The sequence below is a fragment of the Leuciscus leuciscus genome, assembly GCF_965113295.1.
Source record: "Leuciscus leuciscus genome assembly, chromosome: 2".
Classification (NCBI taxonomy): Eukaryota; Metazoa; Chordata; class Actinopteri; order Cypriniformes; family Leuciscidae; genus Leuciscus; species Leuciscus leuciscus.
In genome coordinates, this window is record NC_138726.1 from 11,142,193 (window position 1) to 11,169,139 (window position 26,947).

The 26,947-nt window shown below is 38.7% G+C and overlaps 1 protein-coding gene across 2 annotated transcripts; it reads left to right on the forward strand.

Moving 5' to 3' along the window:
- The first annotated feature begins 457 nt into the window (after nucleotides 1-457).
- Nucleotides 458-26,683, forward strand: synpo2a (synaptopodin 2a). Of its 2 annotated transcripts, none has more exons than XM_082161695.1 (5): nucleotides 458-614; nucleotides 12,100-12,251; nucleotides 12,764-13,485; nucleotides 15,025-18,731; nucleotides 23,970-26,683. In XM_082161695.1, the coding sequence occupies exons 1-5, from the start codon at nucleotides 507-509 to the stop codon at nucleotides 24,528-24,530; spliced, it is 5,250 nt and encodes a 1,749-aa protein (XP_082017821.1). In that variant the 5' UTR covers nucleotides 458-506; the 3' UTR covers nucleotides 24,531-26,683. The 2 variants fall into 2 exon arrangements, with proteins under 2 accessions (XP_082017821.1, XP_082017822.1); XM_082161696.1 differs by having other exon boundaries at nucleotides 15,025-17,891.
- Nucleotides 26,684-26,947: the final 264 nt, after the last annotated feature.

Below are 26,947 nucleotides of genomic sequence, written 5' to 3' on the forward strand. Positions count from 1 at the left end.
TAATGTAAAAAATAAAAATACAAAATAGAATTGCATTTAGTTTCTTTTTTTAATGTAATGCAGCTAATGTTTATTTAACCAGCAAATGTGACAATATTAGGCTAAATGTAGGCTATGGGACATACATTTACATTTGATTTATAAAAATAAAAAATAAAAAACACTGTGAGGACTTTGCCTCCTCATTTCAGAACACCACTGCACGCCACTTCAGCCTAAAGTGTAGCATATTTTTCACAAAGTTGAACAAGAGATTTTCCTCCTCGGAGAGTTTTTTTTTTTAACACGCACTTGAAACGCATTTGTATGTGATGCGTTGCTTTTCAGTGTCGGTTAAACCTGCGTGCAAGTCAAGAACAGTTCCTCTCCTTTAGTCTCTGAAGGATGACGCCGAAAAGAGGGCCGGACTCCAGATGTTGTGGATTTACACCCACCAAAGCCAGCCTCCGATATCTCACTGAACAAACTGGACTTCTCTCACACTGGAGGACCGCTGCAGGAGGACCATGGGCACGGGGGAGTTTGTGTGCGTGACGCTGCGTGGCGGCGCGCCGTGGGGATTCAGACTCCTCCAGAACGCGCAAGACCCTCAACATCCTCTCCAGGTGCTTGAGGTGAGACTATAGGCTACTATTGTGATGATGAGGACGCAGTTTTTAGTACGTGTTGGCAGAGGACCTGATGACGCTGATGGATATCCATAGTTTTCTTTTTCTTTTATTGTAGGCTTGCTGTTTCTCCTATTTATCTCATTTGGAGGATTTATATGCTATAATAAAGCACACAGATGCCATTTCACAAGACCCTGGTGGTCTTAGCTTTAGTAGGGGGCACTTTTAGCTGGATAGACATGATGCCAATTCCTAAATCAGTGTGGGCATACCGAGATTAAACCAGCAAACCAATTTAGGCTGGCTTAAGCAGTTCTTTTCATCAAGGTGAAAGTTTTCTGAAGTTGATGTTAGGCAACATGAAAGTTTTGGTGATAAAGTCTTGGATAAAGGTGAGTTTAATGTACGTTTGAGAATATGTGGAAGATAATTGGCTGGTCCTTAGAGTTGTCTACACTGTATGGCCATGGATGAAGGTTTTATATATAAATATAGTTTTCTCTTATTTAGGAAATAGCACAAAACAATGGCTGTCTTTGATGGATATGGGCAATGTTGTAAACAGATTCTTGCATAATGACAACATATCTTAGTGGCCACCCGCTGAGTTCAAAATCGGCAGTTGTTTTGATAAATGTTCACTGCCAAAGTTGTTTTTCTTTAGCTGAATTTTACAGGGAGATCTGTGCTGTGCAGTCTCTGCCTGTCCCAGACTTCAGCAAGGGTCCTTATATGGTCACAGCAAAGCTAACAATGTTTGTTGGCCAAGTACAGGGTATCTGTCATCACTCCCATAGAAATCAAGAATCTAAACTGTTAGTATTGAGAGGCTGGAATCATCTGTTGATCTTTTTTACTATAGAGGAAACACTGATTTAGTGATAATGAGCATTAGTAAGTCTCTTTTCTTATATCAGCAGATTTTGTGAGTGTCAAATTAGAATATATGAATATTCTGACTGTTCTCAACACGGTCTCTGACCCTGCATGTGGAGACAAAGACATAGAGTATGTTTATACTCAAAATTATTTGCTTAACAAGTTTAAAAGATCTTCAAAGACATGAAATAGTATTTAAACAGGATATTTAATGGGATAGTTCCCCAAAAATGTACAATTCTGTCATTATTTACTCTCCCTCATGTTGTTCCAACCCTGTATGAGTTTCTTTCTTCTGCTGAATAAAAAAGAAGATAGTTTAAAGAATGTTGGTATTGGTAACCAGACAGTTGATAGATGGACCTAGTCTGAGGTCTTATTTCTTATTTCCAAAAAATACTATGGAAGTCAATGGCTGCTGTCAACTGTACATTATTTAATGTCATTCCAAACCCGTAAGACTTTTGTTCATCCTGGAACACAAATGAAGTTTTCTGTCCCTCCATTGACAGCTACGCAACTACCACTTTGACGCTTCAAAAAGTTCATAAAGAGATTGTAAAAAGAATCCATATGAATTGGGCGGTAAAGTCCAAATTTTCTGAAGAGACTCGATCGCTTTATATGATGAACAGATTGACTTCAGGCTTTTATTCACATAAAAACATTGAGACCATAAACAGAAGCTCAACCGAACCTCATTGGTTCTTGCTGAAGCTCAACTGATGTGTGAGTTGATGAATGTTTACATGTGAATAAAAGCCTAAGTTAAATCTGCTCATCATATAAAGCGATCGAGTCTCTTATCATATCGACACAAGGGTTAGTAATTAATGACAGAATTGAACTATCCTTTGTACAGAACACTTGGAACACCGCTCGCCCAAATCGGATTAGAGGACCGGAACTTACTCTTGCATAAAATACAAATACCTGTAGATGTTTTCATTCCACATCTTATTGAAATCCAACTCTGTGTCCAGCAATGTAACTGATAATACACACCAAAAGAAATACTCTGGTAAATGTAGCTACTGTATAGGTACAAGAACTGACAGATAATTGACAATAACAGTCTAGACTTGAGTCTGGGGTCACCTAGTGGTCATTTTGGATGATCATTGTTCCTGGCCAGTGGAAAAATAGTTAAGCAATAATTTCTTTCTCAGCTGAAAAGCTCATTTATGTGTAACTCCATAAAGTGTTTTTCACAAAATATAGACATATTTTACAATTCAGTAAAACAGTAATAGCCATTATGGCCCCTTACAGGCTGTTTTTAGTATAGACTCCCACACTCTAGCTTTGGCAAACTCCTAATTAGCAAACTTTTGACTATACACAAGTTAAACCCTCATAAAATAACTGGCAAAGAAAGCTTCTGTTTTTTGTGTCATTATAATTTTAAAACCTTTAAAATAAATCACTACTGGAGAAATGCAGTGTACCCATAGAGCCTTGACTCATAAATCCGAGTGAAACTATTGTCTGTCTATTTTAATTTATATATTTTAGGACTGCTTAATTAAACAATAAGCATACATGCTGCTGAAATAACTTCTAAACTTATTTGGGATGTACATGTTGATGAACAATGTGTTTGTGAAAATTTTAGTTTCTCCAAATTTTAAATAACATGGTCCTTGTTTTAATTAATCCTGCTCATCTATCACATCTCTTCCCCCTCACTTTAAATATTAATCATGCATTCCAGTATAGCTGTCATATTACTTGTTACTTTAGGTTGTCATCACCGAGTTTCAAAAAAACGTCCATTTCTTTGTTGACAAGCAGAGGACATCCCAGAATGTGCTCAGAACGTTCTGGCAAGGTTCTTTCGAAGATATATGAATAAACAGTAATGTAAAGTTATCTGGTCTTTAACAATGTTCTCAAAATGTTAGCACAAAAAATTACTTTATTGTTCATGGATTTTTTTTCTGAAGCATTTTTCATGCATTCATCTTTTAAATATTTTAGCATTAATTGAAGGTAAATCTCTCACAAGTTTAAACTAAGTATTAAAATACATATCCATAAACATATCTGATACCTGATATATTTTGTTATAAAAAAAAAATGTAAGCATCTGATAACAAGGATTTTTCTGTGAGGTTGTTGAGATAATATGTTACAGAATATATATTTTCTCTTACATGAGACATATGTGAGCTAGCTCGCCCTTTTAGCTGAGCAGTCAAATACTTGCCTGCGCTGTCATGAGAGAGATTGAGCTGAACGTTCACAGATACGTGCTTCCATCTTTGTGGACTGACCCCATGCTCCTCTAAGTCATCTGGAAGACATAACTTTTACTTGACTCATAAGAGCAAACTCGTCAGCAGAGAAGCATGCCTTAAAATGTATGTAACATAAAGCTGATAAATACTGTTCATGATGGACGGCTGTTCAGTGTGATGCATAATGGTGTTCATGAGTATAAAATATGTTATGCTCTTTGTATGCGTGCCAATAGTCATTATTTCCGTATACCCTTGTGAAAAAGAAGCACACTTTAGCATTCCTGTAAATAAAGTTTTACTTTTAACTAAGTTCACATTAAATCATTATGGTTTAATGACCTTTTGTTGTTCTTTAAAGAAGTAGGCTACACTAATTTTGATGTGTTGACTACAACAAAAAGCACATGTAAATTAATTGCAACTTAATTACAAATGTGTAATTACAAATGCTGTATATTTCATTTTCAATAGAAATGACATTAAAGTATATTTTAGTTTATACAGTAAATGCTTGGCAATTGTCACGAAACTGCTCCAAGACACGTGAGTAGAGGATCCAAATGCAGCTTTTAATGAGGAAGGTCGTACAGGCGGGGTCAAACAGGGCAGACAGAGCAATGAAGATCTAACAGCAAGGGTAATCCAGATAACAGGCAGAATTCGGGGCAGGCAGCAATAATCAAAAGTCCAAGAACAGTCCAAGTCAGGCCAGGCAGATAACAATCTTACAAGTGAGGAAACAGTCCAAGATCAAAACCAGATAAACAAAACACAGGATAAACGCTCAGAAATGCAGTGTGACACAAACAAGACTTCGCAGTGAGTGAATGAATGAACATGGTATAAATAGACAGACTAAAGCCGCGTTTCCACCGAAATTACCCGGAACAATTTGTACCAGGAACTTTTTTCCCAGGAACTTTTTTTGCCCCAGACCGGTTGCTTTCTGCGTTTACACCGCGGTCTAAAGTACCGGGAAGGTAAACTGCGCGCAACTGCTCCTCCCAGTCTGCGACGGACATAATCAGTTGTATAAGTAATATACCACATGTATAAGTATGGAGGAGTTTCAAGCTGTGCTGCAGTTATGTATTGGTTTACTAACGAGGTCATTAACAAAACAAAATAGACGAGCACTGATACTAATGCGTGTTCAGAAAGCTCATATGCGTATAAAATTAGACAACGTATGTTATCAGTTATTGTGAGATGCCTGGGACGAACGCGCAAAAAAAAATTCCTCTTTCGCAAATACACTTAAAAAAAGCCTGAACCCCGTCTATCAATCATAAATAGTGACAGTCTTGTAAATAGTTGTTTGTTACTAACCTAACCTTGCAATAGATGACAATGTGTAAACATAATGACTTAATAATAAAAGCTGTGGCAGAAAAGAGACGAGCACTGATAAAGCGTGTTCAGTAAGCTCGTAATGCTAACGTTAGATATAACATTTGTATTTTATCAGCTATTGCGGACATTGACCGTGAGATGGCTGAGACGAACGCGCAGAAAGTTTCCTCTTCCACAAATACCCTTAATAAAGCCTGAAACTCGTCGCCAGTCCACCAGTTTTTTTTAATTAAATTCCATATTTGCAGACAGACAACTCTTACTGCATGAAGCCACGACACGAACCGCAATAGATTTTTTTAAAAAAGGTTAAAAATAAATAAATGCTGCGTGGAATCATCCAACCAAAATGCGGCGTGAACACAACCAATCAGCTTGTGCAGCGCACAAGTCCCACCCCTTAAAGTTCCTGAACTTTGAAAAAGTACTACCTCATGAGCAGGGACTATCGGAGGGGGAAATATTTACCCGGAACTTCATTTAGACCCTGGTTCCTGCGGTGTAAACACATCGAGTACCAGCCCAAAGTTCCTAGTTCCTGGGGAAAGTTCCTGCGGTGGAAACGCGGCTTAACAGGATGAGACAGGTGAATGCAATCAGTGAATGAGGTACAGGTGAATGTGATCGGTGATAAGTGATGATGAGTCCGGGCAGTGAGTTATGGGAAATGTAGTTTGTGAGTGATAATAGTCTTATGTGGAGTGCCCTCTGGTGGCTCTCAAGGGCACTCCAGCTGGTGACCGTTACAGCAATACACGTTACCCTTATTTCAAAGACAATAGAACTAATTATGAAATTGCATATAAAGATGTACTAAAGTTCTATTTAAGTGGGTCAAAAAGCTCTCTGAACATCAGCTAATTGCATTTAATATATATAACTATAACACATTTTCATTTAATTGCAATCAAAGGGGTGGGATAATGCCCTTTTTACAAGATGTAAAATAAGTCTTTAATGTTCCCAGGGTGTATATGTGAAGTTTTAGCTCAAAATACCCCACAGATATTTTTATATAGCATGTTAAAGTTGTCACTTTTGAGGGTGAGCAAAAACGCACCGTTTTTGTGTCTGTCCCTTTAAATGCAAATGAGCTGCTGCTCCCAGTACAGGGGGCGGAGCTTCAACAGCTTTTACCTCCTTTTGCCTCACACAGACATGCACTGGAAATTTCAAAAACCTTTAGCCTTTTATGTTCAAACCGGAGTCAGACAGACAACGATGGAGAAACTCAAGAAGAAGTGACAACATGTAGACTACATTTCTGAATGGTTAGTTGGTGAATTTATGTAGCTTATGTGTAGCTTATTCTGTCTTGATCATCTATAAATCGCGTTCCCGGGGGAGGGGTTTATGTAAATGTTAGGGTTAGTGATGTCACTACCCCGGGAGGAATGTTGTGTAGTCCCTATACCAGCCGTTTGTTGTAAAAAAGCCGTTTGTTCCTAAAAAAAGGAATTTCCTTAAAAGAAAATATCTCTCTTTGCTTTGAACTTTGAGCGTTGTAACTTTGCAGATGTTGTTTATGCTCAAACAGCAACATACACACTAACTAAAGTTAGAAAAGTGAAATCATATTCAACCACCCCTTTAACATTCAATTAAGTGTCTGAAAACATATTCAGTATTCTTTTAAAATATTTGACTTTATTACAAAAGTGCACCTTTTAAAAGTTTACTTAAGTGACCTTTTGCTAAATTAGTATTATATTATCTGCGAGTACAATTTTTTTTAAGTATACTTTCAAGATTTCAAGTATACAAGAAGTGCGCATTCAATACAATAAATTAGGGTATTTATGCATTAATGTGTGTTATGTTTTTATCACAAATAATAGACATATGCAGTAATTTATCATTTGCATGCTTCATAAATTGTATATGCTGTACCGCATTGTTACACAATGGTAAAAATCTTTAGTTTGCTTTTTTATTTTGTCTTGCGCATGGATCTACAAAAGGGACCAATGCGAGTTCATTAAAAGTACAGTCTCTTTTAAACGTGCTCCTACATAAATATTTTCATAATGAAGCGTTGGAAGGCTTTCAGAACTCTGTAATAAAGAGTAATGCTTAACCTTAAGTCATTTAGCTATCAACATTACAGCTGGATTCACTCCTGTGTGAAACTGCTACCTAACTTACCCATGCAACACAAGTTTATAAAGTCCAGATAATGTGGATTTAACAGTCTTTGGACCACCGTGGTTCATTTTACCTGAAATATCTGTTGGAAACACTGAAAGATAATTGCTGTAAACTGTGGGAGACTAGAAGCTGAGAGGCATGAGAACTTTCCAGCATGCTGTGTTTACTGTATGGGAAGAAAACTACAGTAATTGTGCTTTTGACTTTCTGTTCCAAAATTTTCTGCCAAATAATGTTTGATTACAATCTCCGAGTAACAAATGCACTATGACACAAGCAGCCTTGCTTTCAAACAAATGAAAATAAGAATGCTTATGGTTTGAAGCCGCAGTTTGTTAAGACTCACTTGCATGAACTAACATTCTTATAAGATAAATAACATTTTGTCTCATTTTACTCTCTTAGTCTGAGAAACAAAAAAGTCAGCTCACAATTCTGACATTTACTCACAATTGCAAATTTATATCTCACAATTCTGACTTTATAACTCGCAACTGAGAGTTCTATATCTTCAAATTCTGAGAAAAAAATTCTCAATTAAACAAGCTTCCATAGTATGAGCACCATATTTGCAATGTTATTTAAAATTGGGTTTTTGTTTATGCTGGTTCACGGGATTACGTAGGATTGGGAATATTAGTCACCTGAATATTAGGGCGAGTGGGTGAAAAGGCCACTTAAAGACAGTTTATTTTCATGGCTGTTTCTTAGCACATTTAGTAAAAAGTGCACTTTGTAATAATTAAAGATTTACTTTACGTTTTTTATGTTTTGTCATACTTTAAGGTACACTTATTTTGATGCGTTGCCTAACATAAAGCATACATAACATAAAGAAATGTCATTTAAAGCAGTTGGCTGAACATTAGGTGTTTTTTTTTTTACCCACTTAAGTACATCTTCATATGTAATTTCAATATTACTTCTATTGTCTTTGAATTATGGTTCAGGTACTGCTGCATGTATTGACAAGGATTTATGGTAAACTAAAATATGCTTCAGTGTTATTTTTTATTGAAACTTTTGTCATGTATTTAAATATAACATGTAACATTTGTAATGTTTAAATTAAAAGCCTATTAACTTTAAATGTAATAAATAACACTACAACTAAAAGTTTAATCAATTACTTTACATGTGCTTTAGTATGTTAGTCAACGCTTCAAAATAAGTGTACGTCTTTAAAGCAAAGGTCACAAGTACAATTGCTAGATGGTTCTTTCCCCTCCTTTTTTGGATGAGAAGTGCTGTATTCTTGTCCATTTGAGCAGTGATTATATAGTCTCTGTCCCTCTGAAAAGCCCTTATACGGTGACCAGAGCTGTCTCCCTTACAGCTTCATAACAATCCCACAGCTCCATGGTTTTATTCAATTAAAGAACCTTCACCTTTAAACTGTCTGGGCATCATGCCAATGGCTTTAAAAGGCTTGAGGACTGTTTGTGTGCAAAATATTATGATTGAGTAGCCATATTTTTAGGCCACACCGTAAATGAATTTGCATAGTAAATATGAGTGTGTGATATTTTCAATATTTACACCATAATGTATTGTAAAGCTACAGAGAGCCAGCTGTGTGTTAATGAAAAATGTTTCACTCTGTGGCAGTGTTGTGCGGTTTGGGCATATTTATAGGAATACAATTTAGTCTAAATATTCAAGAGAAGACAAAGCACTAAAGACAGAACATTTCGGCATAATTGTGGTTAATCACAGTTATCGTGGCAGGTTTGTGAGTCTCGGGTCACTACTACCGTTTACTTTTCATCTAAGAATAATAATATATGAAACGAGTTGTCTTTTATTGACTGCACACTGCCCTCTAGTGTTGATTAATAGGTAATATACTCTCTCCCAGCATTTTCGAGCATGTTGTTTTGAAACTGGATTTTTTAAAATATGCTTTTTAATAAGGCAATCAGAAGTTATTATTGCATTAGTGTCATCTGTTTACTGATACCCAGGATCCAAGACTATGGAGCTTATATAAGCTATAGGCCAGGGATGGGCTTCAGTCCTGGAGGGCCACTGTCCTACAGAGTTTAGCTCCAACCCTGAAAAAATCACCTGCCTGTAATTTTCTAGTAATCCTGAGGACCTTGATTAGCTTGTTCAGGTGTGTTTGATTAGGGTTGAAGGCAGCTAAACTCTGTAGGACAGTGGCCTTCCAGGACCGAAGTTGCCCATCCCTGCTATTCATGGATTTCATCAGGTCCCTTTCCACAGGTGTATTAATCAAGCACAATGCAGTCTGCATTCATAATCTAGGTGCTTGATTTTATACACCTGTGGAAAGGGACCTGATGAAACCCATGAATAGGCTATATAGTACTTATCATTAATGTAAACTGCCTTATTATCACCTAAGGTGTAGTTTCTTAAAAAGTTTATTGACGTGATATGTTGAAAATGTATGCATGTGTCTTTTGGAAAAAATTTTTTTTGAGAATGTTATTTTATGAGCTAGAAAAGCTTATCTAGATATATAGGAGAGGGACTCGCCTGTGAAAAACAACGTAGTCAAACTGTTGTTAGATATCGATAACAGTAAATCACCAACTGTAAATGCAGTTGATGCCAAACTAACTCAACAAATTAACAAAAAGTAAAACATATCTCTTTATTTTCATGTTTTTCTCTAGCAATACGATTTGTTCTAACAAAGCTGTCAAACCTGTTTCCCCATAGAACTGTTTTTTTTAAATTAATTATCGTGAAACCTAGTAAGTGACATCATTGGGACCCTTTCTACAGCATGATAGGCAGACAATAAAGAACATTTATAACCTTAAAGTCGCCATGAAATGGAAGTCGCGATAGTCTTGTTTTGAGTGAAATGGCTTCTTGGACAAGAAAAAGTGTCGGGTGGGACTTGATTTTGACTGTGGGGAATTGATTGGATGGTTGTGGTTTGCAATTGGTCAATTTCGTGTGAGTGACAGGTTGTCACGCCAGTAAACACGTCATCAGAGAAGATGATTTTTATTATATATCGCAAGCTCATAAATTAATAATAATAATAACAATAATGTGCATGGATAAGTCATTATTACTACACTCTAAACAAAAATGGTGCTAAATAGCACTAAAAGTGGTTCATTGGCTTGTAATCATAGGGGAACCACTTTAAGTGCCATATAGCACCTACCTTTGTCAAATGGTGCTATGTAGAACCATAAGAGGTGCCATATAGCACCTTAACCACCCCAAAGAACCGCTAAAGAACCGCTGAAGAACCAAACTGGGCTTAACAGGTTCTTTAAATGGTAGTGGTGCTATATAGCACCTTAACCACCGCAAAGAACCCCTGAAGAACCGCTGAAGAACCATTTTTTTTGTGTGTGTATATTATTATTTGTCAAAATAAATAGAAAATACATACTACAATATTCCATAAAAAAATATGAATTGTCCATTTTGATTTCATGGTGACTTAAAATATAGCTAACTCCAATATTCTAATCAAATCAAACAATTTTCTGTTGTACAAACCTGAAATGAAATGCAAATGTATTTATATATTTATTTATTTATTTTGGCCTGAGCAGCTGTGTGCGCATGCTTGGTGAGTTGCGACATTACTGAGGTTTAAAATAACTAATCTCACTGTTCCTGATTGAAATTGCTCAGTATAAATGATGCCCTCAGGAGGCATGACATGACATCTGTAGTTTCAGGATCTTAGGCGATTTATCTTAGAAGTTTATTTTAGGTGAAGCTGAAGGTATTTTATCACTGGCAGATGGTCATAAATAGATTTGTTTTCATAATGCTGCCATTATACTTGAGAATGACTTATAATGCAAATGTTTGAATAAACAAGGTCATTTTAGGACTTCATTATTCTGTTACTTTTTTTTACTCGGGTCATCCATAAGAGAATATTTAAGATTTCATCTGTAGTTCATAGAGAGTTTCAGTTGCCAGCTTCTATCTTGTGTCATTGAATAAACGTTTTAATAATACCATGTGCTAAATCAAGCAATCTTAGACGAACAATTACTCTGCTTTATGACTTGACCTTATAGTTGAGAGTTGATTTGTGATGCACTTAAAGTTACGGATGGCTGATATTAAATCTAATGTTGAAGTGTCCCTGCTTCTGTATGCAAGGCTTATGGGTCATAGACCTGCTCTGGCCTGTTGCACTGTTTAGTCAGTTGACATGCAGCTGTTGTGATGCGTAAATTAGAGGCTCTTGGTCTAAATTAAGACACACTGTCTATGAACCAAGGATGGAGTTATAGTTCTTTATTTCATCCAATATATACAGTATTATATATACATGTGCACATTGTTTTACAAATACACAGTCACACACATTGGGTTTTCATGTTTTATGGGGACTTTCCACAGACATAATGATTTTTATTCTGTACAAACTGTATATTCTATCCCCTAACCCTAAAACTACCCATCACAGAAAACTTTTTAGATTTATATAAACAAAAATGTATAAGCTCTTTTCCTCATGGGGACCAAAATAATGTCCACACAAGGACAAGAATTTCAGATATTGCCATAACGTAAGGTTCACCTAAACCACACACACACACACGCATGCGCACACACACACAACCAGTTCACCAGTATTAGTATTTGAGAGTAAAAATGTGTTTTTGTCTTTTTAAATCTGTTTTTTTTTTTTCTGAAAACAATTTATTCATTATGAAATGTATTTCCTCTTCTTAATTATATACGTACATTAAGCTACTACTCAAGTAATTATTTTTGTACTCAAATAACATTCTAAAAACACTTTTTTGTGTGCATTGCAATGTCTACATAACCTTAGGTTTATGTTGAATTATATAGTTTTAATTGCTAAAGCTGCCCTTAAATATGTGATGATTTCTTTCTTCTAGATAGAGGATGGTAGTCCCGCTGCCCTAGCTGGATTGTGTGAGAATGATGAACTGGCGTCAGTGAATGGAAAGCCTTGCTCTAACCTTAGTCTCTCAGATGCTATTGATCTCATTGAAGCCTCTGCTGATTGTCTACAGCTGCTTGTCAAAAGGTATTTTATTACTTGGGCAAATGTTCCTTGATGCACTATGGTTGATTCTTCCTACTTGTTTCAATGTATTGCATCTTTTATTTGTGCGATAAGAGATTTTTAGTCTAGAAAAAAGGATTTAGGCCATGCTTTGGTCTTTTCATTCTAGAAGCATTAGAGGTTAATGCAATATATTCCTCACCTCTTTTGACACTCATACTAGACTGATTGTGATGCATTAAATTGTATAGTTATTCGCATTTTATAGTATAGTTAAAAAGTCTTGTTTATGACACTTTGACCCTTTGAAATAACAGACGTACTAAATCAACCACTGTGTACTACAAAATCACTCACCTAGATTAATTTAGATTAATAAAACACTAATACATGATTCATTGGATGATTAACTCTTGCTTCTCTCAATTTTAACTTAAAGTTAAGATAATTTTCTTAGTTCCAATAAATGCTTTATAAAGAAGTAGACGGATTAACTGCAAATAACATGATTTTACTTCTCCTCCTCCCTGCAGATGCTGTAGTCAACCTCAAGAGAGCCTTGAAGTGGTTAGTACCACTTTTCGAATCCCATCTCCATCCAGGCTTCATCCAGACCCTCAGAAACTATACATCTCTGAGTCCCAGGATGAAGCATATTATGGGGAAACAGACAGCGATGGGGAGTTTCCTGTGGGGACTCGATTTGTCCGGACGCAAGTTCAAATACCTGCTTCTAGGAATAAAGGTAGAGGCACCTATGCCCAGGGAGGTGGAGACACCAGTTTGGATGTAACCCCAGGATCTGTGGTCGAATTGCAGCTCTCGCTCTCCAAGACCACCCTGGAAGAACCAGATTGTGCTGCATTAGGCAGTGCTTGTGGATTTGTGGGAGACATCCATCATAGAAAGACGGATGAGAGCGTCAACTATACCACCACCGCATTTTCTCCAGATAGCCCTCTATATATACCCCGACAAGACCGGCAACCCCTTAGTCAGTGGGGTGTGTTGGTTAGCAAACCCCCTGCTTTGCCAAGACAGGTGGAGGTGACAGTGCAGCAGTTATCTAAAAGCAGTTCTGGAAAGGAGGGGGTAGAGGCCAGTGAACGGTTGGATTCTGGTGAGGAAGAAGGAGGGCACATTGAAGAAGCTCCCACCTCCTCTTCTGTGTCCTTTGGACTTCCCTCAGAGGAGTGGGACTCTGAATCGGAGAGGGAGGTCAACAAGCCCAACAAGCACCGGGCAAGGCACGCCAGTAAGTAACATCTGATTTTTAGTATGTTGCTTGTTATAGCGTGATATGGTATCTGTTTGCAAAATAGCAATAATTTCTCATTTTTAATTTTAAAAGCGTAGGTTATAAATATTGCATCAGTGAACTGACGGAGTCAGCTGTGGATTGCTTGTGCTTGTAATTGTAATTTCCAAAGTTATGGTTTAAAAATGTTAAACTCAATTCATGTCCAGTTTGTATGTGTCTTTTTAACCACTGTTTAGAATTACTTTTTCTGTTATGATCTGTATTATGCATATTTTCAGTGATTTGTGAGCAAGAGTATGCATACATGTTTTGTAATACTTTAATATCAATTATTTTTATAGATAGATAGATAGATAGATAGATAGATAGATAGATAGATAGATAGATAGATAGATAGATAGATAGATAGATAGATAGATAGATAGATAGATAGATAGATAGATAGAACAAAAAAGAACATGGCAATGATTCAATGTAGTGATGGTTGGGGGCTTGCAGGGTGACATGACTAGTAAAGTTAAGAATAAAACATGGGCATGCTAATTATGCTTGCAGAAGTGCCATTTGACAGACATCGACATCTGCAACTCTGGCCTGTCACCCGATCCTTTAAAATTGGCCATCTTAGCAGCACTGAAATGGAAGGAGCACTCATCTATGGCTATCGCCACCTTGAGATTGGAAAGACAAGAATCAGAAATGTATCATGTTTTATCCAAACCTATTTTGAATGGACTGACATAGTCTGGTGGGAATATGGGTCTTTACGGAACTTGTACATATATTGACTATAACAGGGCAGGGGTTTAGTTTTTTACAGCTTTTGGAGCTACACATATGGGCTTGTATTAGCACTCTGGCACTAGCAAGTCCACACACGGCCCTAGGGCTATTTTTACTCTCTCTCTCTTTTTTTCTTTGCTGGATCTGCTATTGGCTCAGCCTCAGACACTGAACGTGCTCTAGACACATTCACAGCTGTAAATGGCTTATGTTAATGTCTGGATGTTATACATGGATCAGAGATTTAGTTAATTGGTGAGGTTGTTATCAAATCTCTGTTTGGAGAATGATTTATTGGGTCATTGGGAATAATGTGGGTCAGGGGATAAGGAAATTCCATTTAACACCCGTTAAATCTGGGATTCATCATTTGATTAGCGGAGAAGCCACAACTCTCTTAAAATACATTTTGATACACATGTTGATACACATTGTCATGCATTGTTTCATTTTAAACAACAAAATCTCAATTGCACATATTCCCATGTATATTTTAACAAACAATTATGTATTTGGTTTCACATTAAATAAAAATAGGTTAGCGACATGGTTCTTACTTGACACTTGTATATTCTCAGTTCAAGACCTCTCATTTGAAAGGACTTGTTGGCTGCTCACATAACAGTGCTATTTATATGCTTCATATACGTTCAGTGAATTAGGCCACCAAGACCAACCATTTGCAATATCCCTATTTTATGACCTCATCCGCCCCATACCCTTAACTCCTGCTTTTTGTGTCATTCTTAGGGCTCCGGCGCAGTGAGAGCCTTTCAGAGAAGCAGGTGAAAGAGGCCAAGTCCAAATGCAAGCGTATTGCTCTCCTGCTGTCTGCCCCTGCCCCCAACGCTAATAACAAGGGGGTGTTGATGTTTAAGAAGCATAGACAGAGGGCCAAGAAGTATACAATTGTAAGCTACGGTACTGGTGAGGACGAGCCAGATTATCAGGACGACGAAGACGACAAGGAGGAGCACGCTGTTGAGTTCACTGTTCTAGCCACAAGTGAAACAGAAATTGATGAGGATTTCTTTACCAATGCCTCAGTTCAGAAAAGCATTGTAACCTTTGATTGGGATACCGGATTACTTGAGATAGAGCGCAAGCTTGACAACAAGCAGGATATGGAAGCACTACCTGAGACCAAGGGAAAAGGAGCCCTCATGTTTGCCCAACGCAAACAGCGCATGGATGACATAGTAGCTGAACACGAAGAGATGAGAAGTAAGGGGATCCCTGTTGAAGCGATGCAGGTGCCTGAGACACATCAAACATACCAACACATGGAGGAACGCACTTATTTGAATGCACAAGAAACCCAAAATTACATGGATGTAAATCTACACCACAGCATATCAGCTCAAAAGCAGCAACAGCAACAACATCATCAGTACCAAGATCAGTACTATCAACAACAGCAGCTGCAGCAGCAGCAGCAGTATCAAGACTACCAGCAGCAGTTACAATACCAGCTACAGCAACAACAGTATCAACAACAGCAAGACTACCAGCAACAAAAAATGTATCAAAACATCCAATCATCCAATCAACAACAACACTTCCAACAGCAGCAAGTGCAACAGTATTCACATCATATGAATGGCACGTTCGATCAGCAAGTGCAGAACGAAATGCATGCTTCAGTCACAAACAGAAGTGCCAAACCATTTTCTATTCAAAATAGAGTGGCCGCTCCTTTTTCCTCCCCCACAAGTGCAGATAATCAAGAGCAATCTGGGTGTTCATTGGGACAAGGTGAACAGATTGCTTCCCGTGATGAGCGTATATCTGTGCCTGCTATCAAGACTGGTATCTTGCAAGATACCAGAAGGAGTGCCAATAAACCTATGTTCACTTTCAAAGAGTCTCCAAAGGTTTCACCTAATCCTGCTCTGTTGAATCTCCTCAACAGGAATGACAAGAAGGCAGGTTTTGAGTCTTGCCCAGAAGAAGATTATTTAAGCTTAGGAGCTGAAGCCTGCAACTTTCTTCAGTCTCCTAAGATGAAACACAAAATTCCACCACCAGTAGCTCCTAAACCTCACATTAACCCTGCTTCTCCCCCATGGTCAGTTCAACAAGAAACTACTGACCAACCCATCCCACAGCAAACCGCAAACAGTGTCCCAGTACCTGCAGAAGCTCCAGTCACAGAAGTTGAGGCTGCTCCTGCCCCTGAAACAGGGGCCCCAACCATGTCTGAAATAGAACCTACATTGGCCCCTGAATCCCAAATTATTCAACACTGTCCTGAACAGCTTGCTCCAGGAAATGTCTGGAAACAACCAGAATCTCAGATGGAGCCGAACCAGCAACCAGAAACCTGGAACGAGAAACAGCCCCAGCTCCAAATTAATTCTGCTCTTCCTGTTGCACTACCTGTTACCCAGCCAGATTCGTCTGCCAGATCATGGGATCCAGCTCCAACTCAAGGTCATCAACAGCTTCCAGTAAGTACTTGGGGTCCAAATGAGGTCCAATTGCAAGTCCCATCTCAAACACAGCCACAATGGATGATACAGTCTCAGGATTCTTCAGAAGTACAATTGCGAGTGCTTTCTAAAACACAATCCCAGGCTTCTTGGGTAACACAACCTCAAACTTCACCCCCATCCAAGCATCAACCACAGCCTCAGTCCCAAATCAATTCTTGGGTACCAAGGCCAAATCAGTCAACACCACAAGCCCCATGGTCTCAGCCCCATGAACCTGCACTGCCACCAGTTAATGTTTGGCAACAAGATCAAAATCAAGCTCAGGAACAGCCAACCTGGACCCAACAACAACAGTTCCAAGCATCTCAGTTAATGCCACATAGGGCATCACCCCCTCAGCAACAGCCACAGCCTTCTTGGGCTCAACCTCAGAGGCAGTCAGAGCCCCAACCACCTTGGGTCTCTCAGGCTAAACAGCAAGAGCCAACACAGCCATTTGCAAATGCATGGACTCAACCACAGAGTCCAGTTCAAGCACAGCCTCCATGGGCTCAACAGACTCAACCACCACCTCAGCCCACAGCACCAGTGCAGCAACCCATGAATTCTTGGCCACCAATGCCAGCCCAGTCCCAACCACATTCACAGTGGGGACAAGAACCTGCTTCTCAACAACATCCTCAACAAGTAGTGAACTCTTGGACACCTAAACAGAATCAAATTCAGCCTCCCTGGCCTCAGCCAATGGCACAAACTCATCCTCAGGCACATCCTCCATGGGCACCGAAACTTCAACAGCAAGCATCACCGCCACCTGTGAGCCAATGGGTACCACCACAATCTCAGTCTCAACCAGCTGTAAATGTTTGGGCACCCCAACACCAGCAAGGTTCAGCTGGAAACATAGCCCAAACTGCAAACCAGAAGTTGCCTCCTCAACAAATCAAGCCTTGGAGTCCATCTCAGACCACTCACCCCACTCCTCCACGACGAATGAACTCATATACCACTGGGACAAAGGTACCATCCCCTGTTCCAACAAGTAGTACTATGTCAACCTCTGGTTTTGGTTCAGCTTTCGAGATGCCAGCCTTGAGAGGGAAAGGAGCTGAACTTTTCGCCAAGAGGCAATCCAGAATGGAGAAGTACATTGTGGATTCTACCACAGTGCAGTCAAATAAGGCAAGACCATCTTCACCTTCTCCTTCTTTGCCAAATTCCTTTAAATATTCACCAAATTGCCGGGCTCCCCCGCCTTTGGCATATAATCCGATTCATTCACCCTCATATCCACCAGGTGCTATCAAGCAGCCTCCCCCCTCTAGCTCTTCAACAACAAACAAGAACAAAAGCAAAGAGAAGGGAAAACCTGCCCCAAAACCTCTTCATGTTCTTGATGTCATGAAACATCAGCCCTATCAGCTGAAATCCTCCCTTTTCACCTATGGCCCAGCAGCAGAGAAACTTGCTGCAGAAAAGGAGGCAGCTGAAAAGCTAGCTGCTCAAAAAGCAGCTGAAGCCCAGGCCCAAATTCAAGCCCAAGCACTAGGTGCTCCAAATCAAAACCAGCAAATGACATTTAACCAAGGTCCTCCCCCTTATGGTTTTATGCCACAGCAGGCCCAGCAACCCTATGGAATGGCTGATCAGTCACCTATGCATGATGGCCTTTACCACCAAGTCCCTCCTGCTACTTACCAGCCTGTCCAAAATGCTTATCAACAACATCCTCATCAAGTCCCATTTCAACAAGAATACAACCCCCAACAAACTTACCAACAACCTCCTTTAAATCCTTACCAACAAGCACCAAGTCCTCCCTACCAACAGCCCTCCCCACCCTCCTATCAGGCAGGTCCTAATCCAGTATATCAAGCCGGACCTGCAGTGGCCTACCAACCAGCCCCTAGTTCTTATGTTGTGCCATCTTTCCCAGTAGCAGCCAGGGCTGACTCCACTTCAGGAGGCAGTATTACTGCGGCTCCAAAGCCCAAATTTTCAGCCAAGAAGAGTACGGCTCAGGTGTGGAAGCCAAGCACTGCTGAAAAATAGATATAGTGATTTTTTCTCCTAGTGTTTTTACCTTAAGAACTAAGGTAAAAACAAGAACTAAGCTAAGATTCAGATACTTTTTGTAGAACATATCCAACTTCCAAACCCAAATATTGTTTGTTACAAATTACGTTTAAGATATGTCAAATAAGTAACAAAGAAGAGGGCATAGACATTTCAAAATGACATCACATGATGTTAGAATAATGCTCCGATTTATACTGATATTTTATAGCCTGTCATGCTACAGGTAAAAAGCTCTTGTACTTAGCCAGCTCAAAAACAACTAATTAAATGTGTTCGACAATTTTTGTCAAAGGGAATCAGTGTTGAGTGTGAGTTTGAGAAGAGAAACATGGATGCTTAATGTTGGGAAAATTATGGCAGGTGAAAAAAGAGAGATAGATATAAGGGTTTGTTATGAGGGCTACTGAGTAACTGATTTGCAATACAACTTAAGGATGTAACCCAGCAAGCAATTTTACATTTAAAAGACGTCTAATAGCCGTCCAAACACAGCCCTGACGTCTAGGCTAAAACAAGGCAAAATTTGGGCTGTCAGTAAAAACGTAATAGACTTTAACCATAGCCCAAGAATAGACGCAAAGGCTGCGCATAGAATATGTCAAAGAATTTAAACCAAATAACTTTTAATCACAGTTGACTTTGCTTACATGATGGAATATCATACATCGCGCACAAGTTACTCTAGAAAAAACGACATGTAACCAAATTCAAAGTTATTTTGGCTAGAAGTTACTCATAACCAGACTATATCGGGTCTAGTTAACCTAGACGGTGAAATGACGGCTATTGCTTGCTGGCAATCCTTTAAAAACCAATTATTATATAATCATATTTAAAATGCATAAAAGGATTTGCAGTATCAACTTTCACACAAGCATATGTGTATATGATAATATTTTACAATACCTCAGTAGACAGACAGAAATAAATATATGAACAGTTCAATGATATTTGGAATATGCAAGTAAACAATGTAATAACTTCTGGCTAACAGTGCAAGGAGATACTGTATAACTGAGAGATAATGTATTATGGTGGAGGTTCAATCATCTCTCACCTTCTGAGAAAAAAACACTGTTATATTTCTAAATTGTAATTAATGTTTTAGACTTTCTTCATAAAAGAAGAAATGAATGTACTCAGTATGTGAGTTTTTTCAAGTAGGTTGAATAATGTCACTGTTTCAATGTTTAACAGCTGGTACATAGTTGGAGAGCTATTAATTTTTACTTTTTATGAAGATAAGTAGACTTTGTGTAGATTCTTGTTTATTTTTTGAGGGAGGAATTTATGTTAAGCTTCTTTTTTTTTCATCAGTTCAACTAGAACGTCAAATAAAACAGATATAAGAAATGGACGAGTTCTAAAACTATTTATTTTTAGTTTGACTGCTGTCTTCTGTTCTTTTTGCTGTCTTCTGTTAATTTTTTGGTGTGATATTTTCTTCATAGTACACTATTTGTAAAATGTACCGTGCCATTAAAATCACTATTTCAGTTGTTTGTTTGTTTTTGCATGCACCATCTTTCTGAATCACTTCGAAGCACCAATCACTTCCATCTTGCCAATCTGCATTATTTTTGCACCTCACTATTCTCTGCTTTCATAATTCTTTTCAAAGTATCTTTCAGTAGTGGTCAGTTTAAATAAGGTAAGTAAAGACTTAACTTCAATCATTTTTAATCATTACAAATACTTTTTTAATACAAGAAATAAAAGTCAGTAGATATTTTAATGGAATAATGTTCATAAAACATTTCTTAGGTTTAATCATTCAATACAGTTATACATTTTATTTGTTATTTAATACCACCAGTTACTTTACTGTAGCTTATTTGTGAACGTGATAAATTTTGTTACAATTGAACCCTCAATCCTTGCTCTCCCACAATGAAGGTAGATTACATATAACATAAGATCCTTTTATGTAATTTTATAAATCCATAAATTTTTCTAGGTGTATGTGAAATTATATGTTCTATTATTATTTACATCCTATTCAATCCTTCTTTCAAAAGTTTTATTTGCAGTAAAGTGATACGTTTCTAATCAATCATTTGACAGCCTAAAATAAGCAAGCCGTGAGTATTGTTCTAAATTTAAACCTGTGTTGCATCATACTTTCAGGAGCTAAGTAAGACATACTTCATAATTGGGGAAAAGTGGAAATGATATGAATGAATGCCCTGCAAGGCCTGCTCCAGGAGCTATATTTGGAGAAATGTGATCTCTGGTCCCATGACTTAAAAGCAGAGGAGGAGAGCACTTTACCTCATGGCACCTGTCACTTTTATATCACTTTAGACTTATTCATTTATGTTTTTTATACAAAGTCAGAGACTAAATGAAAATGTGTAACAGCAACACCGATATATTTGTCAGCATTAATCCAGTCATTACTGGCATTGAACATTCAACCAGTGAAACTATTCTTTATTTAACATTTTAGAAATACTGCCTTTTTAAAACAACACATTAAATTAATTTGACAAAATAAATACATTAAAAATGTTACATTTGATTTTTATGGAGCCCCTAAAGGGACATGGCAATGGAACGTTCACTCGCAAAAGTTTTGCGTTCCCCAAAGAAACGTCTCGGTTACGTATGTAACCTTGGTTCCCTGAGTTCTAAACCTACGTGAACCGGACGTCCCATCCTGAACTGACTTAGACAGCTCTGTAATAACTGAACACTGTATTCTGTATTTCATATAGCTACTTTCTCTAAGAGTGATAAAATCTCCTGACTCAAAGCTGAGACATCCCAGGGATGCACTGTCGTGGGAAGAATCCCACTGAAAGGAGGTGGGCCTTTCCAAAATTGGATGGTGTAACCGTGCCAAACGGTATGTGATACCCACTGTTAGATCTCGGGCAGGCTTTGCCACGCGGCCAAGTAATCCGCCAGGGACCTTAACCGTTATATTTTTGGAAACTGCCAAACCACAGGTACCAATACATCTTCTGATTGTAGAGAGCCTCTGGCGTCTGCGAAAACAGGAAGGACAATGTGAAGAGACCACATTTGATCTTATCAATATAGACTGATCTCCTTGCATAGGACGCCGAGGCACATGAGTGACGGTAACCTCTAAAACAGGAAGCTGTCCAGTCGCCCGATCGGGCATCGACAGTGGGAGCTTTGAGCGCCGTCATAAACGGGCCATGCGCACATGACCCTAGGGCTTTTTTCCGAACTCCGAAGGCTGGGATGCATGGAGTGTCTGAGGTATTGCTTGTCGAGAGGGCTCAGTCTAAAACCGCCTGAGGCGCAATCTGTGGTGGGATGGTTAAAACTGGAGCCAGGACGCCACGATGAGGGACCTGTCTATTGCCCAGGCAGTATGCTTGGTAGCTCTTAGCGCCAAGTCAGTAGCCCATCTGAGCTCCTTAACAGCCTCAGGAGTCAGGCCCTCTCCCTCGTCCAGCTCCATATGCAAGTCTGCTCTATAAGCTTGGAGAGTGGCTGCCGCCTGTCCAGCGGCCATGTCAGATTTTCCGACTAAAGCATAAGTAATATTAACACAGCTTGGATGGCAGCAGTGGCCGTAACTTCCAAGTCGGAGCCGAAGTCGGCGCGATGTTGGCCGCAAGAGCCTCTTGTAGATCGACATCACCACGTAACCTTGCTCCACCATCTTGGAAACAGTGGCGAAGTCAGCGGCAGTGGAATTAGTAATGCACGCCGAAAAGGGCTGCTTCCAAGACCTCGATACCTCATGGTGGAGGTCTTGGAAGAAGGGGAGAGGCTTACGGGGCTGGGCTAGGGGTGCGGCTGGTAAAAAATCGGTCATCCAGATAGGCTGTTAAGCGCCGCCTGAGCATGCTGAACGCATCTGTCATGAGTGTCTCCTCCTGCGATGAACCTGTCACACGGATCTCCTTTAGCTCATCGTGTCCGCTTGAGAGGAGTGAAAACTGCTCTGAAAAGTATGAACACGAGAAAACGCTTTCTTATGGGCAACAGAAGATTCGCTTCCTGAAGAAAACTAAATCTGATGAAATAGCACGTATTCTCGGGGCGGTGCCAAGCGCTACTGGCCAATGAAATGGCATAATGGTATAAGGGCTTCAGACATTCATCACACCGAAGGTGTTCACATAGCGACGGCTATCGCAGCGTTGAGTGAACCTATGAAAGGCAACCCGCGTTCCCTCGCAAAACCTTAGTGTTCTTTCCGAGCAAACGCAAAGTTTCTCGGGGGAATGTAAACATTTTGCGAGTGAACGCAAAGTTTCTCTGGGGAACGCAAAAAATGCTAAATCATTGACAAGTAATTTCCCCCCCTATATCCGTAGTATGGAACCTCTACAGTACGGAGCTCCTAAAGGGACGTGGTGGTGGAAAAAAAATATGGGATGGGAGGAAAAATATATATTTCAATACTAAAGGTTTTGTGAGCAAATGAAAAGTTTCTCGGGGGAACGCAAAACATTTGCAAAAGAACGCAAAAGCATTTTCCTATCAATTTTTTTCCCACCACCATGTCCATTTAGGGGCTCTGTAGATTTCAGCAACAGCATTTGTCATACTACAAACTCACTAAAATTGATGTTATCATTAATAGAATCCCATGTCTTCATGACTAGCTCATAACCTACTGTCCGTTGTTGTTGTTTTTAAAGCAAATAAGACTAGATAGATAGGTTTTTTTTTTATGCTAATTTTATTCATCCTGCAGAGTTGTATTTTCAAGTGAATTGTAGTAATTAGAGCCCTGCACATTCATATCATAACCAGACGGTGGCAGCACAGTCTTTCTGGTTAAGCTTAGTTATCTGTTCACTCAATGTGGAAACCTGGTGGAAAATTGTCTTTGTAGATATCCACATACACTGTATGTGGATATGTACAAAGATTTTTCAAAGTTGTAAATAAAACAAAGATTATTGGAATATGATTTACAAGAAAATACTATTTCAGTCCTTCTACTTCCAAATTTCACATTTAATTCAGTGTTTCTTTCTGCTTCTTAATTAATTGTAAAATTATAAAATTTACTAATGAAAATTGCTTGTGTGTAGTAATTGTTGGTGTAGTACTACGCCAACGTTTTTTCTGTGTAAAATCAGTGACCCCCCCATTTTTTTATCTGTCTTTACTATTGATATGAATTTGCAACTATGATTGTTTATTCCCATGAACACTGTTTTAAACGTATTTGTTTGCTCATTTCAGGGGCTTAGGAGCTCATCCTTGTCACCACCTGTTAGACTTTCAGCGGCAGGTCTCAGTCCAAGGTCGGTTTCATTTTCTCCATCACCCAGACCTGCATCACAACCCTCTTCTGTTCAGCCACAGACTGCCCGGTTAGACAGGGGTCACAAGCCGCCCAGCCCGTGGGAAGCTGCCTCACGCCACCCATTGGGGTTCGTGGATGAAGCTTTTACATATCTGGATATTCAACAGTCTATTGCCTCCAACCTGCGCTATGCCGCTCAGACTAAGCTCTTACCCGAGCCCCCGGCCGAGTGGAAGGCAAAGGTTGCATATGAGCCTCCACCGAAAAACCAAAAAGACAGTTTGAGTCCATCACCTCTGACTTTTCTGTCCCCAACCAAGAGCACAGCGTCGGCACCAGCTGGTCCCGTCCCGTATGGGTCACCCTTTAGACAGTTTCAACCCCAAAGGTCAATGACAGAAGCTAACCTTGGGGCTTCACAGGGTAATACAAAGAAAATGGGGCCTCATCGACCTGGACTCTATAAAGCCAAAGATAGCAGTTCTTGGAGAAGTTAAAAGGAGAGCCGGGAAACCCTTTTTATGCAGTTCGCGAAAGTCAAATCAAATAGGGGGGGTGTTTTGAAAGTGAGAAAAGTAAAATTCTTTAGGCTACTATTGCACAAAAAGATACTGAAAGACAGAGAAGTTGATGTTGCAGAATGAGGGTCCGTGAAAGTCAGAAGGCGGAACTATAAGTTGATATAGTTTATAAAGATTATTTTTTTACCACGTTTGAGTGTTACAAAACTCAAACTTACAATACAATAATCTAATCTAATCTAATTTTGATCAGTGAATGTGCATTCCTTTTGAAAAATAAGTACACTTTAGCATACTTAAAAAAAGGAAAATAATATACTTTAAAAAATATCTACTTAAGTGCACCTAACTGCAAGTTGATTGCAATTTAATGAAAATATATTATAGTTAAAATTTCTATTAAATGTAATTAGCTTAACTTTAGAGTGTTTTTGACCACTTAAGTAGTCATGAAAGTGCACTCTTTTAAGGACACAAAGGGATAGTTCACTTAAAATTTGTGTTCCAAAGATGAACAAAAGTCTTACGTGTTTGCAACGAAATGAGGGTGAGTAATCAATGACAGAATTTTAATTTTGGGGTGAACTATACCTTAAGTGGCCTTTTATTTCATTAAAAGATTAGTTCACTTTCAAATGAAAATTAGCCCATGGTTTACTCACCCTCAAGCCATCCTAGGTGTAAATGACTTTCTTCTTTCAGACGAATATAATCGGAGTTATATAAAAAAAAATGTCCTGTCCAGTTTTATACTGGCAGTGGATTGCAACCATCAGGTTGAAGCTCCAAAAAGTGCATCCATCCATCATAAACGAACTCCACACGGCTCCAGGGGGTTAATGCGACGTACTGCTGATATTTACGCTACGCCATGACGCACTACGCTACTTCCGACGTCACAAGTTGCGTAAGTTGCACATTAGGCGTAAGTAGATTGCGTTTGGCCAGAAGCTAGAATTTTACTTTGTAACGTGTTAAATATGAATATTTTTCTTACACAAACTTATCGCTTTGCTTCAGAAGGGCTTTATTAACCACCCGGAGCCGTGTAAAGTTCGTTTATGATGGATGGATGGATGCACTTTTTTGAGCTTCAACCTGATGGTTGCAATCCACTGCCAAGGACATTTTTTAATGTAACTCCGATTGTATTCGTCTGAAAGTCATATACACCTAGGATGGCTTGAGGGTGAGTAAATCATTGGCTAATTTTAATTTGACAGTTTTACAGTTTTTATTTTATTTTTTATATATACTTTTAAGATATAAAACACACTAAACGTGCACATTCAGTTCTCAAAAGTTCACTTCTTTTTCACAAGTTTTGAACTAATGAATGGATTAAAGTGATACATGCATGATAATGATACATGCAAAAGAAATAACAAAACATAATAGCTAGGTCTTCATAATACATAATGCTAGTGTGAGACACATTTCAGCACTGTCCGTATTTAATTAGTCGCACTTTTTAAATTACTGCATTCAAATTATTTAGTAATAGGGTGCTTCAGTTGTGATGACAGCTAGAATCATTGTCATAAAATTAGAGAAAGAAAGAAAATCATTTTGTTTGTGACTGTGCTACAAAGCTATTAGGCAGAAACTGTTGAATTAGCTTGTTACATAAGCTTCACTAGAAAAGATTAAATCACTCTTCAGTGACCCGGTCTGACCCTTTACCACATGCCCTGTTGCCCCAGACTCAGACTCACTTACTATTTGCTAATAAATGGAAGAAGAAAAAAACGAATTTAATGATCATTCCTAAATGTATTTTGCTGTGAATGTCTGTGGGTTCTCATATGTGACAATGCATGCTCTCAATCCACTTAAAAATACATGATACTCATTTGTACTGAGTTGTTCATGCTTATATTTCTTTATTCAATGACTGAATGTTTCTATGAGAAGGATATCAGAAAGCTCAAATTTGACAAGTTTTTGTCAAGATACAAAAATATGTTTGGATATTTGTTGAATTGTCAAGTGCATCATCTGACACAGAGTGGAGCAACCAGCTCGCTTTATACTGTAGCTTGTTTGATTTACACTACAGCTCCACTTTTTGTATGTGACTGGTATAAAACCATGCTTGCACTTCTATTAAAGTAACATGTGTAGAAATCTCTCTGCATATAGTTGTTTTTTTAATCTTTGTGGAGTTTTTTGGAGGGAAAAAGTATGCTGCATAGCCTTAGGGAGAGTCGCTTTCAGCCCAATAGTCTATAACAAGTTGCTAGTTATATAATGGCTTGGGAGGCCTGGCTCGACTCCCGAGCTTGTACTTGTCATACAACCAAACTATGTGGCAGCTGACATTGAAGACTGAACCGTGTTCAAAATAGTTCTGCAATTAATCTGCTATTTGGGATATACACTGGAGGAAACAT